The sequence below is a fragment of the Labeo rohita genome, chromosome 20 (assembly GCF_022985175.1).
Source record: "Labeo rohita strain BAU-BD-2019 chromosome 20, IGBB_LRoh.1.0, whole genome shotgun sequence".
NCBI lineage: Eukaryota > Metazoa > Chordata > Actinopteri > Cypriniformes > Cyprinidae > Labeo > Labeo rohita.
In genome coordinates, this window is record NC_066888.1 from 23,647,396 (window position 1) to 23,666,099 (window position 18,704).

The 18,704-nt window shown below is 33.9% G+C and overlaps 1 protein-coding gene across 8 annotated transcripts in view; it reads right to left on the minus strand.

Moving 5' to 3' along the window:
• The window catches only part of enah (ENAH actin regulator), a 123,463-nt gene that overhangs the window by 68,714 nt on the left and 36,045 nt on the right, over positions 1 to 18,704 (minus strand). For 6 of the 8 annotated variants that reach the window (XM_051138377.1, XM_051138378.1, XM_051138383.1 and 3 more), the window contains exons 1-2: positions 18,461 to 18,704; positions 1,426 to 1,591 (exon numbers count right to left, since the gene is read on the minus strand). The exon at positions 18,461 to 18,704 is cut by the window's right edge. In XM_051138377.1, the coding sequence (XP_050994334.1) occupies positions 1,426 to 1,591; positions 18,461 to 18,549 (255 nt within the window). In that variant the 5' untranslated portion in view covers positions 18,550 to 18,704. The remainder of the gene's footprint in view (positions 1 to 1,425; positions 1,592 to 18,460) is intronic. The other 2 variants (XM_051138380.1, XM_051138379.1) reach the window with 1 other exon arrangement.

Below are 18,704 nucleotides of genomic sequence, written 5' to 3' on the forward strand. Positions count from 1 at the left end.
ATTTATATACATATATATATATATATATATATATATATATATATATATATATATACATATATATATATATATATATATATATATATATATATATATATATATATATATATATATATATATATATATATATATATATATATATATATATATATATATATATATATATATATATATGTAAACAATTAAAATAAAAATAAAGTTAATACAAAAATGTAAATTATTAAGCATGTGAATTTAATGAAGTAACATTACTTTTCAGCAGTGTTAGCACAGTCATTCCTCATATAGTCAATGTGGTGTGACGTTTCATTAAGTTACAACTGTTTTAGAATTAATTAATGCAGAAATTTTAATTACACACAATATTACATTAAAGGGGTCATCGGATGCCCATTTTCCACAAGTTGATATGATTCTTTAGGGTTTTAATGAAAAGTCTATAATATACTTTGGTTAAAAATTCTCAGTGGTTGTGTAAAACAACACCCTTTTTACCTTGCCAAAATGAGCTCTGCAAAATTTATCCCATTCTGAGGGATTGTTCCTTTAAATGCAAATGAGCTCTGCTCGCCCCGCCCCTCTCTTCTCTCTGTGGAGTGACGAGCCTGTTTACTTTAGCCGCATTTAGCCGCTAAACTTGCTAACTAGCTCCGTTATTAAAGGCGGTCACAAAGATTCATTTAAAAAACCCTTATACTCACTTCTGCTGTAAGTGAAGCTGGATCACGAATGATTCGCGCGAACATAGACCGATATATGTAGATCGGGAGCCGCATTCCCTTCACAAACAAACGTAATCCACTGCATCTTCAGCGGCTCAGATATCGGCATTAAATGACGACCACTATGTTCATTATTACATCCAGCAATAGAACTCTTCAATCTCTCAATCGGAGATATTCTTGTCTAACTTACATCCCTGCTCCGGCATCGAAACAATGGAGGTCGGACTGAGCCAGCTAATCTGAGGTAAGACGCTCATGTCAATCAACTATCGTGGGAGCGGCCTCTGTCGGCTCGATTTGAAAAAGGGAATATTATTTTTACAGATTAATTAAAAACCACTGCATGGATTTTTATCATTATAGGGTAGATGTGTACATACACTGCCAACACACATTAATGTTCAAACAACATGAAAAAGAGAACTTAGCATCCGATGACCCCTATAATGCAATGATCAGCATTATTTTGTCAAAAGAACTTATTAAAATAATGTTTGCAATTTTCTAAAGCAATAAATTAGAATTTTTAACTTGCAACCATGTACAAGTTTGTAATAGGTCACCTGAATTTTTTTATTTTTTAGTTCAACCTCTTCTCCTGTAACAAGTATGGAAACTTAAGTAGAAAATTTCTTCGTCAATCCATCATGCTAATTAATAGTTTCCGACTCATTGACACCATAGCTCCTCTTTCTCTTACCTGGTGGTCCTGAATTTTACGGCCCACTACCCTGAAGGCGTTGTTGCCAGTGTGGTGATAGATGTGGACTCGACTAAAGCCCGTGGATCCACCAGCCGGAACCCACTTCTTATTGGCGTCGTCATATACCATGACAGCAGCCCGCGCCTGACAGATACTCTGCTCACTGAAAAGGAAAAGAGAGACATATGCATGATTAGATAAAGGAAAACAAATTTGGCTGAAATAAGAACAAAATTCAGTAATGTATTTCTTTTTTTAAAACAATTTGTCCGTCTACATCCTCCCCCTACGTCTCTGGTATAAACTGGCAATAAATGTGTGACCCTGGACCATATGAATTTTTTTTTTTTAAATTGAGATTTATACATCATATAAATAAGCTTTCCACTGATTTATGGTTTATTAGGATAGGACAATATTTGGCCGAGAGTGTTTAAAAATCTGTAAACTGAAAAGAAACAAAAATATATTTAGAGTACTAAATTTACAAAATATCTTCACGGAACATGATCTTTACTTAATATCCTAATGATTTTTGGCATAAAAAAAAATCTCTCATTTTGACCCATACAATGTATTTTTGGCTATTGCTTCAAACATACCCGTGCTACTTCAGACTGGTTTTGTGGTACAGGGTCATAGAGAATTGGTGCATTAAATTCAGTGAGAAAACATTGCAAGTTACTGCAGTAGTTAACCATTCTTCCAACCACAGAAAGCTTTAAACCATAGAAGTAACCATTCGTTATGTGATCCTGGCACTCAAGTGCAGTACACCTTTACAGGTCACGCTTTTATTAAGCAGTCACCCATTAAATGTAAACACTGGAAATCAATTTCTCCTGTCTCTCTGCTCACTTTGCACTATAGAGCAACTCTTCCTTGCATATAATACTAAATTATTTACAATGACTTCCAACCTCCCACTGCGTTAATAGAATAGGAAGAGAGCCACTGACACACACACACACACTTTCCTTGTCACGTGATTACAAGGAAGCAACACTTTTAAATGCAGGTGGAAAAAGGCGAGAGCGAGAAAACTAGAATGAGTGGAAAAAGTGCTCTGACCTTGTGAAAAAAAATACTTCTGGTAGTGCACATCTCCCTCCTTTAGAACCCCTGACCTTGAGGCAATATTTCATTCAATAAATCTGTTCTAGTTGTAATGAATCCGTCACTTCTTTATTTTGCGAAACAGAAAATAAACCAAAGAAATGAAAACTAGATTTTTGTCAGTTTATGCACAGCTTTGTAACTGTGCACTGTAAAACTAGCACAAATAACACAATGTCCCGACTACTTGATTTACACTATAACATAACATTACACTAACATTACACTAACATAAATTCTCACATAAAATCTTGTCACTTAATATTCACAAACAGAAGACAGACTCTGGACCACCATGGAGATGGAAAGACTTTGAGATTATATGCCACATGGCTAACAGCATCAAGTTAATCTAGTAAAATAAATAATCATGACTGTGCACTCCAGAATGTACATCGACAGACTGTCCAGTGTTTTGTTTTGCTTTTCCCTGAAATCAATCTGCGGACTGAGATGAGATCCCGGGATCATCCACACAGCAGATAAGGGCTAATCTAACAGGATTGTCCACTGAGACCAATCCCTGCACTTTAATTAAGGAACAGGCGTGCGGGAGTGGGCCGAGAGGGCTCTCCGGTGCTCTATGTCATATTACAGTGTAATTGATGGCAGACAGTCAGAGAGCTAATGGCTTACACAGGACAGCTGGTCAAGGGGAGAGAGCCATGACACGTCCAAAAAAAACCCCAACTCTTTCAACAAATCTATGACTCAAACAGGAAACATTTAGGGAGAGGAGGGTAAGATGAGCCATTTTGTACTTATCTGGTCCTCAAGATAAGGGAAAATAAGGCAGTACAATGAAAGTATCTTCAGAATGTTTCCTATCATTTTATATTATTATAACGTATCTATGGCAAAGGATTCTAAAAATATGGCTTCATGTGGCTCAATTTGCCCCAGGTTAGGGGTAAGTTGACCCAAGTCAGGGGGTAAGGTGAACTATCTGGGTGAAAACTGACCATCTGACTGAATCTGATTCAAACCTATGTGAAATGCAAGACATTTACCTCTTAAAAACTTAATCAAATTTCATTTTACAGTCATATTTCTTTTCTTAAAGCTAACTTAAAATAAAACAAAATCAAATGAATTTTAATTTTCAAAATTTAATTGTTTGCATTTCTGAAATCATATGTTGAACACCAAAGTTTTAACCTTCCTAAAAACAGAGTAAACACAGAGTTTGATGAGTAAAATTAAATAACTGAATTAGAAAATTTGTTTTGATTTAAATTTGTTTTGATTTAGCCATTACATCTGTTATGCTAAAATTATACTTCGACAAGCCAAAAACAGTTTTCAGAGTAAAAGGGTGCCTTTCAATCCTCCCATGTGTTTCTCTATTTCACAGTCTGGCAGAAATTACATGTGATTCTGAAATACATGGTCACATGACAATAAAAGTGTATAGTTGGCAAGATACTGGGGGGTGGGTCAACTTACCCCACTGGCTCAACTTACCCCACTCTCCCCTACATCGGTAACGGTTCTTACTTAGAAACAAAAGGAACAACTCACCAACCCCTAACACCATTTCTTAATAATAAATAAATAATAATAATAATAATAATAATAATAATAATAATAGTAATAATAATAATAATAATAATAATAATAATAATAATAATAATAATAATAATAATAATTTAAAGGGATAGTTCACCCAAAAATGAAAATTCTGTCATGAATTACTCTGTCATATTTACTCTCATAAGACCTTCGTTCATCTTCAGAACACAAATTAAGATATTTTTAATGAAATCTGAGAGTTTTCTGACCCTGCATAGACAGCAACACATCTACCACATTCTAGGCCCAGAAAGGTAGTAAGGACATTATTAAATTAGTCCATGTGACATCAGTGGTTCAACCTTAAGTTTATGATGTTACGAGAGAACACCGTCAGTCCACCATTCGTGTTGTTCTGATTTGGCAATAAAACAACCTAATAACCTTCAAACACAATGTATCCCCCTAGTTTCATTCCAGAGGTGCAAATAAATTCCAAGAACAGAGGGAGACAAGCACAAAGAGTTTTGTGATGAAAGGAAAACTTCACTTGATGGAATAACGCAAGTACCCAAATTATGACAGCTATGCAATCTATGCTCGCATTTTCTCATCAATCGTAGGATTAATAAGCCATTTAGGGAATTTGTCAAAATAAAAAGCTCAGCTGTGCTGAAATTGGATGCACATAAAAAAGCAGTTTAACATAAATAAGCTAAACTACTGGCGTGTGTGATTATCGATTGCATCAAGTACAAACCACATTTTATCTTTTTTAAATGTTATACCAAACAATGGTAATTAATAAATATATTAACATTAATTAGTAAATAATAGCCTGAATCTCTGTCGCATGTAAAGCGTTTGACATTTGTATCAAAGATGAACTGAAAAACGTTTTGGTTAATGCTTAAAGGAATTAATTTGACTGTAAACAAGCACTATGACAGTCTGATCACATATAAAAAAAAAAAACATCCAAAGCAGTGCAGCAATGCAATCAGGAAACATTTTCATTCCCTCAACATCTCAATAGCTAAAAAATACGACATCAGAGAGATTCATGCTGAGCCTGCAGTGACGCGGGAGCAAGCGCTGCCTGCAAAATGCTCTGGGGAAGAGCATGGTAAACCAAGATCTGATTATGCAACCCAGCGCCCACAACATCAGGAGAAATAATCATCAACCTTCTACACAGCTCAAAGTAACGTCCTCGATGACAGCTCCATTGTCTCCGGCCGTGTAACACACTCATTCACAAATAAACTACACAAGTTAAGATGAAGGGACGCTTGTTGCAGCATGTACGATAATGGCAGTGCGTCTATAAACAAGGATGCGGATTCTGCATGCTGACAATGATGCTGCCAAAATAAATGACGCAACGTTGTGAATATCATAAATTTAATGTGTTTTTTATTTGGCCATTAAGTCAGACTAGTTTTACAAACCTCGACTCAAACGAATTCAAATAAATCAACTCTTGAATCAAAATGCTTACATTTGCACTTTATGCATTTTAGGACAAATTTAGCTAGTTAAATATTTTCTTTTAAAAACTATGGAACATGTTACTCAATATTTTATTACAGTAAACATTTAAAATGTATCTGGCAACAATCGAACTAAGGCAATTTCAAATTATCCATTAACATTCTATATAATTGACGAGTAGCGGTAGGCTACTTGTGAATTATACACAGATCTTGATGTTTGTGTTGGCGCATGATGAACTAGCCCTGAAGGTTTGACATGAATCATGCATGTCACGAAGGCCAGCTCCGACATGCTCACATTTTAACACTTAGTTTGTTTACACAGCTCAAATTGTCTAACACTATAACTCAACAAGCTGCCATCTCTAAGCCACATCACAAATCCACTGAGACTCTAGCAAACAGGATTCAAACCTCCTCACAGGTCAAGTGGACTCGCTGGCTTCAGGTTCAGAGATCTACAGCAATCCAAAGGGATTTTAGAGGTATTGTTGAGATCTTGTGCAAAGAATATCAAAAAAAGAGAATGAAATGCACAAACAGTGAGACAAAGTCTCAGTCATAGTTACCACCTTAATATCACAGTATCACAATATAACCTAACAGAGAAAACCACAATGTTTCTCACACAATGAAGGAAAGCTGATACAAATCTTGAAGGTCAAAGCATCATAGATCATGCTGTAAATCTTCAAGGCTGAACTTCTGGGAAATGCACCCTCTAAACTTACATAGACAATGCTGCAGGAGAAACAAAAGCCTACAAACAAGGGATACAATTTAGCCTTCTTTGATTCATCTTTGCCAAGTTAGTGAAGAGCACAGTCATTTGGGTCAGTGAGTCAATTCAGTGAGTAACAAAAGCATTTTCATGGATGACAGTGTGGTGTTTCTGATTGAGTAAGGCTAGAAATGCAAGAGAGTGGTGGGACAATTGGGAACGTCCCGGACAAGGTGACAAAAAGCCCATGAAATACTTTGTAGAGTACAAACTACTCACGGGACCTTGGTAAGTAGTCACATTCACAAACTAACGACTATGAACTGATTCCTTTCAGTGAAGACATGAGTGCACAATTTCCCCATAACAAATATACATACTTCCATACTATGTAGTATGTGAAAAACTTTACATGAAAAGAGTAGTATGTCCAAACTCGAAGTTTTGAAAAAGAGCTGGCCAAAAGTATCTGGATGACCTGGTAGACACTCTACTATCCCATGAAGCCACAAGATAGGTGTTGTGATTGACAGTGAAGCGCTATTGTGGCATATACGTCATTGGTTGATAAAACTCCTGCCTTTGGTTAAGCCAATATTGCCATGATTAAGGATTTTATTACCTCATGGTTTACTTGTACGTAAAGGAGAAGTCCACTTCCAGAATAAAGATTTACAGATATAATGTACTCACCCCCTTGTCATCCAAGATGTTTATGTCTTCCTTTCTTCAGTCGTAAAGAAATAATGTTATTTGAGGAAAACATTTCAGGATTTTTCTCCATATAATGAACTGCTATGGCTCCCCAAGTTTGAACTTCCAAAATACAGTTTAAATGCTGCTTCAAACGATCCCAAATGCGGTTGTAAACAATCCCAGCTGAGGAAGAAGGGTCTTTTCTAGCGAAACGATCAATCCTAAATCGCCGTTTTACCTTTTTTGTTAAGGGTGTTTGATCATCTTTGCATGTTCACTTTGCATAGATTGGGTCGGTACTTCTGCAGCGATGTAGGATGATTTTTAAATCATTTTTGAAGTTGAGGGAGAAAATACGATTGGAGTTTTTCAACATATCCTAACTGTCTTGAACTATAATACATAGAGCACAGGTAGAGCAAGACAAGATGAGCGTTTCAGATTAAAAAGTATTTCAATTGTATTTTTTCATGAAAATAAACGATCGTTTCGCTAGAGAAGATCCTTCTTCCTCGACTGGAATCGTTTACAACTGCATTTGGGATCGTTTGAAGTTCAAACTCGGGGCACCATAGCAGTCCATTACATGGAGAAAAATCCTGAAATGTTTCCTCAAAAAACAATTTATTTACGACTTAAGAAAGAAAGACATGAACATTTTGGATGACAAGCGGGTGAGCACATTATCTGTAATGTTTTGTTCTGAAAATGGACTTCTTTAACCTCTGCTTATTAAAGCTGAGATATGACAAAGCATTTCAACCAAAAAAAAAAAAAAAAAAAAAAAGAAAAATAATGAAAAAAAAAAAAAAAAAAAAAAAAAAAAATAATATATATAATCATAGTTCTTAGAAAGAAAATCATTATCGGCATGTCACACTTACAAAAAAAAAAAAATTGGAAATCCGAATCGGCCAATAAAAGTGCATCTCTAGCTCAAGTGATATATATATATATATCACTTGAGCTAGAGATGCACTTTTATTGGCCGATTCGGATTTCCAATTTTTTTTTTTTTGTAAGTGTGACATGCCGATAATGATTTTCTTTCTAAGAACTATGATTGACAGCATATACAAAGTAAAAAGTACCCTTTTTTTCCCAATGCAAAAATTATTACAATTCCCTCAATCTAGGCTAAATTACAGATGTTCTCTATAAATGCATTTACACTGCAAAATTTTAAATGCATAAATAATTTTTATAAGATTACTATTTTAAATATTTTTTAAACATACAAATAAGAAATGTTGGGAAAAATGCAATGATGCTTTTAAATACGAAACCAAACCACCAGTAGATGGTGGCAAATGGAGGTGGAGTAGGTGGAGTCATTTAGTCATTCATTCAACCGGTTCGTTCAAACGGCAGATTCATTCAGAAATAAGGCAAGTGACTCTTATGAATGGGTTTCATTGACTCACTTGATTCGTTCAAAAACGTGGATTCATTCAGTAACGAAACACCACCGTGCTGCTCAGAGACAGGCAGCAGTTCTGCTGTGGCTTTAATTGGAACTACTTTCGTCAATGAAAAATTCAAACAGAGCATTCTGATGAGGGGAGTCAAAACAGGATAGAAAACAGCCTATTACTTCTAAATTATGATGTTTTTTGATGTAAAAATCTTGGTATCATTATAAGTGGACCTCAGAGAAGAGTACAAAAACAATAATAAAGGCAGTTCATGACCCCTTTACTAGTAAACTGGAGCAAACAATCAATGGTAACAAAGCATGAAAATGAAATGTCTCCATTTGAACGATTCTACAAATCCCTGAGAAGGCCACGGACTCCTAAAATAACACTTCTGCTGGGTTTTACCTACTCAACTAGCCACAGGTGCGTGAGAAAGAGCAGACAGGAGCTATTTTAAACCATACTCCTGTAACAGAGATGGCTCAGGCTGAGAGCTGACTGCTCACAGGGAGCTCGAGGGTCCACGGCATGGTGTAGGCGTTGCAGGGAGCTGGAAATAGGCTCCGACTCCCACTGCGAGATGCATACCGTCTCACAGCCACAAGGTGAAATCAGCATACAGTGACAAATAACTGAAACCCTGATCACCGTCTACAAAATGAGATCCTGATGAACCTGGCAGGATGTGACCAAAAATACATACATAAATTACTTCATATATAACATACACTACTATTCAAAACGGGTGAGTAAGATTTAATTGTTTTTGAAAGAAGTCTCTTATGCAAATCATATGCTTAGGTTCTTATGCTGCATTTATATGATGAAAAATATAATAAAAATAGTGCTAACAAATGTACTATCGCTAATAAAGTCATTAATAAACAATTTTTTAAAACAATTATTGGCCAGAAACAATTATTTACCAGAATATATTCAGTAGAAAAATTAAATATACACAGCATTTTTTAAAATAAAAATCAATTAATTAGAGATGCTTTTGATTATTATTATTTACCATTAATTATTATAAACCATTAACATGGAATCCAGAATATTAATGGAATTTGATTAAAAAAAAAAAAAAAAAAAACAGGACCTTAATGTCATTTTTGTTCAATATTTTAAGTTGTAAGTTTAATATTTTAAGTTCCTTTTGAAGAATAAAATGTAATTTTACAATTAAGAGAGAGTCTAAAAAAATAATGGAAAAATAGGATCCAAAAAAAAAATTCTGATAATGATAATGCAATTCTGATAATGCAAAAAAAAAAAAAAAAAAAAAAAAAATTTCATAGGGCCCTAATTCTAATATGCTGATTAGGTGCTGAAGAAACATGCATTATTATTATCAATGTTGAAAACAGAGCTGCTTAATATTTTTTTCTAGATTCTTTGAGTCAGAAAGTATGTTTATTTGAAATAGATTTATTTATTGATTGACTGATTGATCAGTTTAATAAATCCTTGGGGGATAATAACGTAATTTCTTTAAAAAAAAAAAAAATGTAAATAATATTAATGACCACAAACTTTTGAGCAACAATGTATACAGTTGGCAGATGGCCATCTGAGATTTAAAGGAATAGTTCAAATCAAAAATCTATTTTTTTCACCTTTATATTGTTCCAAAACCTGTTATGTTTTATTTATTTTATTGAATAAATAAATGAAGCCACCAAAACACACTATAAATGTAGTCTGTATAACTTCTGAAGCCTTATGACAGCTTTGTATGAGGACATTATCATTTAAGGCATAATAGTCTTAAAAATTAACAGTGTGTTCTATGTAAAAAATAACATACATGTTCAAAACAATTACGTTAGTTATGCCAGAAGCCAATTTTACAGCTGGACCACATTCCTTTAAAAGCAAACAATTCTGAGTCAGGCTATCCAAAGAATTGTAAATATTACTCTTCCTGTATGACTATATAGGAGGCGTATGGAAGGGGATGTCGAACTCACTATATGAAGCAGCGTGTCAACTGATTCAGCACTTGTATCTGTTTTCCTGTGCATTTCATTTCCTCCATCTTGAGGGGGATATTTCATTATGCATTCCACAGAACTGTCCGTGATACAATCTTCATGCCAATTCGAAAGATTTCAGACTCTGTCGTAGTGATCACGCACTAGCGTCGAGAGAGACATCCTCATAAGTCACAATCCCTCGTTGGTGTTTTTTTTTTTTTGCTCTCTTTTGGTCTTTTTATAGACTGTGGAATTAAAGCCATCACCTTAGCAACACTGTGTACGTGGGTGGGTTTTATGTGTAGCTCCTACATAATACTGGGAAAAAAAGATTCTGTATGAGAAAGAGGGAAAAAAAAAAAAAAAAAAAAAAAAGCCATTCAGGCTTTTCTTTCGCTTGCCTTTTGTTTTGCTCTGTAACACAAGCTCTGAACGCATGATCGCCGCTAAATAGACAGTAAACAGGTCTATCCCGAAAATACTAAATGGATGTTAATACTCTCAACCCGGTGTTCACCGTTCACCTTGGCATCCTTACTATGATCCTTTAAAGCTAACGACAGCAAGCGCTTCCTTCCACAGTGGAGATGGAGAGTCCCTGAGCTGCCAACACCTCACCTCCTCCACAGAAACCGCAAAAACTGGCTTAAAAATACACTCCACTCACAAACCATGAGTCACGCAGAACACCCGTTTCGGTGGATGCCAGTGCAGATTCATTCATGCCATGCTTTGCAGGACAATGAGAGACATCATCACTGTATAAACAGCTCTGGTGACATCCTCTGCATGGGCAGCTATTTGTGAGAAGAGTCTGCTTTTAAGCCACTGGCATGGGGACAAGAACACACTTAAAAAGGATGGAAACCAATGCGAGCAGAGTGCTAATACCGGTTTAATTCACAGATTCTTCAGTACGGACACGGATATGAGCAATAAGAAAGGAGAAAATATAAAAGTCAGAACCAACAGACACAATAATGTGACAAATATTAATTAAATATAGACAAATGTAGCATTCATTTTAGTGAATGAACTGAGACTTCATATTTTTCTCTGGACGTCATAGTAATTTTTACATTTATATTACATTTTTTGGATAAAAACACATCACATACTAAATTACTTAAAAATAATGTAATTATTAAATATTAATAAATTGTTATTAATGATAATCCATGTGAAGTGTCGATTTTAATGTATATTAGGAAAAAAAAAAAATAAAATCAACTGTGTGTATTTATTACATTTTTTATAACATCACATTAGATTACTTAAAATAATGTTAATATTATATATTAATAAAATGTTAAATGTTAAAAGTAATCTGTATGAAGTGTTGATTTTCATTTATATAAAAATCAATTATAAATGTGTTTATTTTTATGACATTTTATATCACATCACATTAAATTACTTAATGTAATTAATATATTTTAATGAAATATTAATCAATCTATATAAAGTGTACATTTTAATTTATATTAAAAAATGTCATTTAATGTGTATTTATCTACATTGAATTTTTGAAAACACTACATCACATATTAAATTACAAAAAAACATGTATTTATTATATAATAAAATGTTATAATAAAATGTTATTAATGATAATCTATAAATAATCTGCTGTTTTTTATTTACATAAAAAATGTTTAATTTATATTATTATTTTTTAAACACACCACATCACATATTTAAGTATTTAAAAACCATCTAATTATATAACAATAAAATGTTATAAAATGTTATTAATATATAATATCTAATAAATGTTATAATAAAATGTTATTAATCTATATGAAGTGTTATATATATATATATATATATATATATATATAAATAAAAACATTGAATTATTATATAATAGTTATAAAAATAATAATAACAATAATAAAAATAACAACAACAACAATAATAATAATGTTATTAATGATAATCTATATGAAGTTTTATTTATATAAAAAAATGTGTATAATGCGTAAAATATTAAATATTAATATTAAAAACAACAAATATTACAATACATTTTACAATATTACAGAATAAAATTATATTTTTATATATATTTATATATATTCTGTAATATGTTCTATGTGCAATATATACATTTTATTATATAATAATTTGATGATTTTAAAGAATTTAAAATAGGTGATGTGGTATTTTAAAAATGTTATATAAATTAAAAAAAAACCAAAAAAAAAACCAACAACATTGTAAGTGATTTGTTTTTACATACATACATACACACAATTTATTTTAAATTGGTTATATGCAGTCTTATTTCTCAAGCATCAATGAATTATGACCTTTCCTTCCCTCTAAGACACATTGAGAAACCTACAAAACACTTCTCAACAATTAAAAAAAAGTTAACACTGACCTTGTCATTGTGGGAAATTAGTGTTTTGAATGTCAGAGAGTCAGACAATGGTAACTTTAGACACCAAAACACTTCAGAGGAAGCTCTGTTCCACCCGAATTACAACATGCCAATATCTACTGTCGCACAAATTTATGCCTTCTTCCCTTCAGGCGTCCTTGTTTGACTGGCCACTAAAAACATCAGCAAAATACTGCTATCCTAAATACATTTTGACTTTGACAGCTGCCATCTGTCATCTTTATCTAAGCAGTGTGTCGGGTATAATACACACAGTTTGACATGCAGGACATTTAAGATGTTCATGGTTGTATAGTAAAGCCAGAAAGAAGGCTTTACGAAGTCCAAGACATATTAGTTTCCTTTTTTTAAATCATAGGAAATTTTTACTCTAAATAGGTTTCCAATTACAATTTAAACTCAAGCTGACAGTAATTGCCGTGACCTTTGACAGCAGCATGAAAACCACAACTTCAACTACACAAAACCACTATTTCATCCAAGCACTGAATAGTTTAAGCTAAACCAAGCTAACATTCCCCTCTGAATCTACATTCCATCTTCTCTAGATATGAATAGTAAATGTTTATTTTTTTATTATGTAAAAATGTGTTAATATATAACAGTAATATGTAGGGATGCACGATATTATCGGACTGATATCGGAATCGGCCGATAATGACTTCAAATGTAAATATCGGCATCGGCCCGATATGAAACATTATGCCGATATGTTTTGCCGATAAGATGAATATGTTAACTCACATGTGCTAAGGGTGTGCTAGGGATTAGATCATGTCAGCAGTGTGGCTCATTCTTGAAGCAAAGTTTTGACTGAATGAGGAGTAGATTCACTGTTTTGGATCGCTGCATTTAAACTGAGAATACACATACAGAATGATGCATAGCAATAGCACGTGCAGTGGCAGCAGCGGCTATAGGAGAAAACGCGCCGTTGTTCCATTTGGGATAATTTACTGTTGCCTGTTTCATATCCAGTCACTAGATCGCTAAATGCACATTTTAAATGGTTTTATGGTGCTCTTTGTTGTATTTTGAAACCCAATGGCTGTGTTTGCACATGACATGATCTGCATTTAAAATAAAAAGTAATTACGGCGCGCGGTCAGTGAATTCTCTTTCTTCGGCGGCGCGACGGCAAAACACACTGTTGCTCATATGAAACATTTTTCGTGAATATGACACAAGTGAGGTACAAAGCATTCTTTATAAGTTAAATAATTGGTTAGCAGGCAAATGTTAGTAGCGACCATACTTTTGGATTCATGCCGTTCGAGCCAATACATTTAAAGCCATAAGCGGCTGTGTATCCTGTTTTCCCGGTTGGTCACGAATTGCCACAAACTTAATAATATTTATGGTTTCTTTTCACAAATCATCACCGTCTCACCCTTTAATTTCGCAGGTTTGTTTTCTTGTCATTTACTTTTAATCCATGTTGTCGGATCATTTATGCGGGTAAACTGCGTGTGGGAAATAAAAGATTTCGTGGCAATAAATTAAGAATTCGTTAATACGACTTTTTAATTCGTTCCCTTATTTTACAAATTAATAAATTAATAAAACGTAGGAACGAATTAACAAGTTGTAGGAAATAATTATGTTCGTGTCCTGCAGCCCTGTCAGAGCGAAGTGCACCATATAAAATAATTAGAAATTATAATTAAACATGACTTAGTGACTACATTTCTATTACTTTCTTTCCATGTTGAATGCCTTTGTATTGCAGGGCTCTAGACTGATCAAAACTGTCACATTTTTTTTTTTTTTTAAATGTGCAAGTTAAAATTTGACATGGTCGCAGTGCTCCATACAGCGCGGGTTACAGAGTTACAAAGCCGTGGCATATTCAGGATTTCACTGATCACGCGAAGAGTAGTTTTCGTTGTGAGCGCTTCGGGTGTAGAGCCTGGTTTGTATTTGTAGTGTCAGCACGAGCCAGGCGGTGACGGCAAAAAGGACGCGACTATTCTGGAAAGATTGCGGACGGAGGATTTGGTTTTCGAGTAGGGTAAAAGACCGCTTGTTAAACCAGAGAAGGTAAACATGTTGGTATTCTTGTGCAAAAAAGGTGTACTGTTTTGCCAGTTGGTCACGAATTGCGACATAACTTAATATTTTTATTTTCCCAAATCCTCACCGTCTCACCCTTTAATTTCTTAGGTTTATTTTCTTGTCATTCACTTTTAATCCATGTTTTCGTATCTCTTACTGTGATAAATTGCGGGTGGGAAATAAAATATTTTGTGGGAATAAATTAACAATTCGTTAATACTACATATTAATTCGTTCCCTCATTTTACAAATTAATAAATTAATAAATCATAGGAACGAATTAAGAAATTGTAGCAATGAATTATGTCCTGTTCATGTCCCGCAAAGCACCCTCACAGTCACCCAGTTTTGTTCTACTTTTCTGTTTTCGTTTTGAAATGTTGTATTCAGATTGCAAAATCGAAAGTGAAAGCATCCGAAGTTCGGCTTATAACATAGCAAAAGTGAACTTAATTTACAAAATTCAGATCATAAATAATGCTAGTCTACTGATGAAAAAGAAGGGATTGAATGTAAACCACTCATTACTATTTATTTAATCCTAACAAATAAGTTATTGTTAAAAACTAACTTTCCAAATAAAATGATATATATCGGTATCGGTATCGGTATCGGCCAAAATGAGATGAAAAAATATCGGCATATCGGATATCGGCAAAAATCCAATATCGTGCATCTCTAGTAATATGTTTTAAGTAATCTAAAATATATAAAATGACACACACATATACATTTTTGTTTGCATTTAAAGAATTAGTATTCCCAACTCAAAAAATAGTAATTATAGCTCCAGTGCACAACTTTTTTTTGTTCAAAATCTATATAATGAGCGAGTACATCATGAATCCATCTTCCAAACTGCGTTTTTGGTTTATCCTGAATCACTACGGTACATTTAAAATACATTTATATATCCGGACTATCCAGTACCTGCGTGATTTGTCATAGACGTAAACAGAGAATTTGCAACTGAAAACTACTGCATGCGACTATGAAACCATATTTAAGAGCACCAGTGCTCACCCAATCAGCATATCTGTCTTTGCGTGTTTTTGAGTAATGTATCAAAGACATATCTCACGAATCCTTTCATAAACAAAGTGTAGAAAGAGTGTAAATAAGAGACTGATTGTGCAATGTAGAGAGCTTCGTTGATTATAATGGAACTTTGTAAGATCACGACAAACTTAGATGAGTGACAGCTTTTAATGATTTTAAAGAGAGTTTGTAAATGAAATATTCATTTAATACAACAGTTAAATAAACAAGAAGTTAATATTAAGTGATTACGTTGAGTATAACACTATTGCCTGATTTTGCTCTATTTCGTCGTCAAAAATAGTTTGAAACAAGTAACAGATGAGTCGCTGCACATCTCCATTTAAACACAGTGGTGTTTCATTTATGAATGAACATGCGTTTTTAAACGGATCTAGTGAGTCAATGATTCAATTTCCCATTCATAAAGACAGTCACTTGCTTTATTCCTGAATGAATCAGCCGTTCGAACGAATCAAATGAATGAATGACTCAGTAATTAAATCACTGACCTGCCGCCACCTACTGCCAGTTTTAGTTTCATTTTAAAGCATCTTTTCAGTTATTTAAATCATTTCTTATTTTTATATTCAGAACTTTGTTTTAATATAATCTCAACATGAATTTATGAATTTGATTGCACTCATGCCACCTCTGAGCCTCATTAAACATCTGAAAATACACCTACAAGCCACTTTTGTGTTGTTCTGTGCCACCTCTGCCACAAATTAATTTTGTTAATACTGATTTCAGTAACTTATTCTTATTATACTTGTTCTTATTCTGTCTTTTTTTATTTTTTAATATGACATAATGACATCCTTTTAATAAATTTAGAAAAATGATATTACGCTATTATTATTATGTGGGTAATAAAAGTTTTTATATTTAAAAATTATATATGTAAATATATATTTATAAAATATTTATTTAAAAAAAAATATATATATATATATATATATATATATATATATATGTTCAACATTTTAAAAAATATATATATTTATAAGTTATTATTATTATTATTATTATTACACACTAAAAAATGCTGGGTTAAAAACATATATACAGACAAAGCCAGCATTTGGGTTGTTTTGACCCAGAGGTTGGGTTAAATGTTTAACCCAACGTTCTTCATTCTTTGTCCTTTGTCAAACTATTGCTTAAAATTTGTATATTTCTTGCTTAAAATAAAGCCAAAATAGGTTGAAAATGAATATTTATTAATACGTTAAATTTTAATGGCTTATTAATAAATGTTCACCGTTTGATTATTGCTGACACCTCTAGTACTTATGGGTCTGATTTTTAATTTACAACCTATTTTGGGTTCATTTTAAGCCAACCAAGTAATTTTTAAACAATAGTTGAGATAAATATAACTACACAGAAGGTTGAGTTAAACATTTAACCTAACCGTTGAGTCAAAACAACCACTGGGTTTGTTCTTATTTCACCCAGCGCTGGGTTGTTTTAAACTTTTTTTTTTTTTTAAGTGTGTACTACTTACTAACTACGACTACTTACTAACTACGACTACTTACTAACTACGACTACTTACTAACTACGACTACTTACTACTACTTTTTATTATCATGCTCAATACACCTTTGAATTGCCCGTCGGGGACAAATAATGTTTTTTGAAACTGAAATTACTATATAAATATCTAAAAATACACAACTATAAATACACATACATGTTTTTGTTTACATTTAAAGTGGAGTGAATGTTTCCAAAGCTAAAGGTGTCAACCAAAAATAAAAATCTTAAGAATGCGTAGTCATAAAACAGGACCAGCACGACATGTTTTACTCGGCAAAACATCAACATCAGCTAAACAAAGAAATTCAAAGAATTCCAGAGAAAACTACCATCAACACCTCACCACAGTGCAAACCTGTTTTTTTCGAGGAGAGCCTAAGGTCATTCTGCTGTTTCCATACACAAGGCAATTCACTCTTGACAAAGTAGCAGGTGAGTGTTGACAGCGACCTGTTTTGCCTCCACTGAGCTGCTATTCACACCCAAAACACACAGTGACTTCTCACACCAAACCTTTTGCATGCATGAAAGTTTCCCTTAAGAATGTCACAAGTGATACTTGTTAGACATGGCAGCGTGGTTTATAAAAACACCCCATTCATTGTAGCTAAACCGGGAAACACCTTTCCCCCAAAGCACTTATTTAGCGAGAAACCCAATTATTAGTAAAACGAGGATGAAATGAACTTTGATACGGTCTGTAAGGCAGTATTTGCGTGGTGGGATAAACTAGTCATCAATGTTTGATGAGTGAATTTGCAGTGCACAAATGTTGGTAGCCTGCCACCGGTTTTATAGGCCAATTTGTGCATCTCCCATCCATTCCACAGGGAGCTATCAGAGCGAATGAAAGCATAATCTTACTGAAAACATTCCCACCACACTTCCTAAAGCAGCTCGGATCCTCCATAATTACAACCAAGCATTGCTTTATTAAACCCACAACGACGAAGCAGAAATTAAACCCAAACAATGCAACGCTAATGCATTAAGGATGCAACAGTTGCTCTTATTAGGCAAAACGAACCCACGAAGCCTGCGTGCGTACGTACCGGTGGACTTCCATTTTCGAAGACGCGGCGCATCTTTCATTCAGTATGAAGCCGGACACCTTGCATTGGGCTGCAGACTGGAGCTGCATGGCTTCCCCCGGCTCCGACGCTGCGGATTCGATCCCGATCACACTCGCCTATTCATCGCGTTCCCCCTATTCTGAATGCATCGGTGATTCATTATTTAGAGATGGGCGCAAGTCAGCGGTGCTTCTCCATGCCGCTCGCGTACACAATCCCGCTT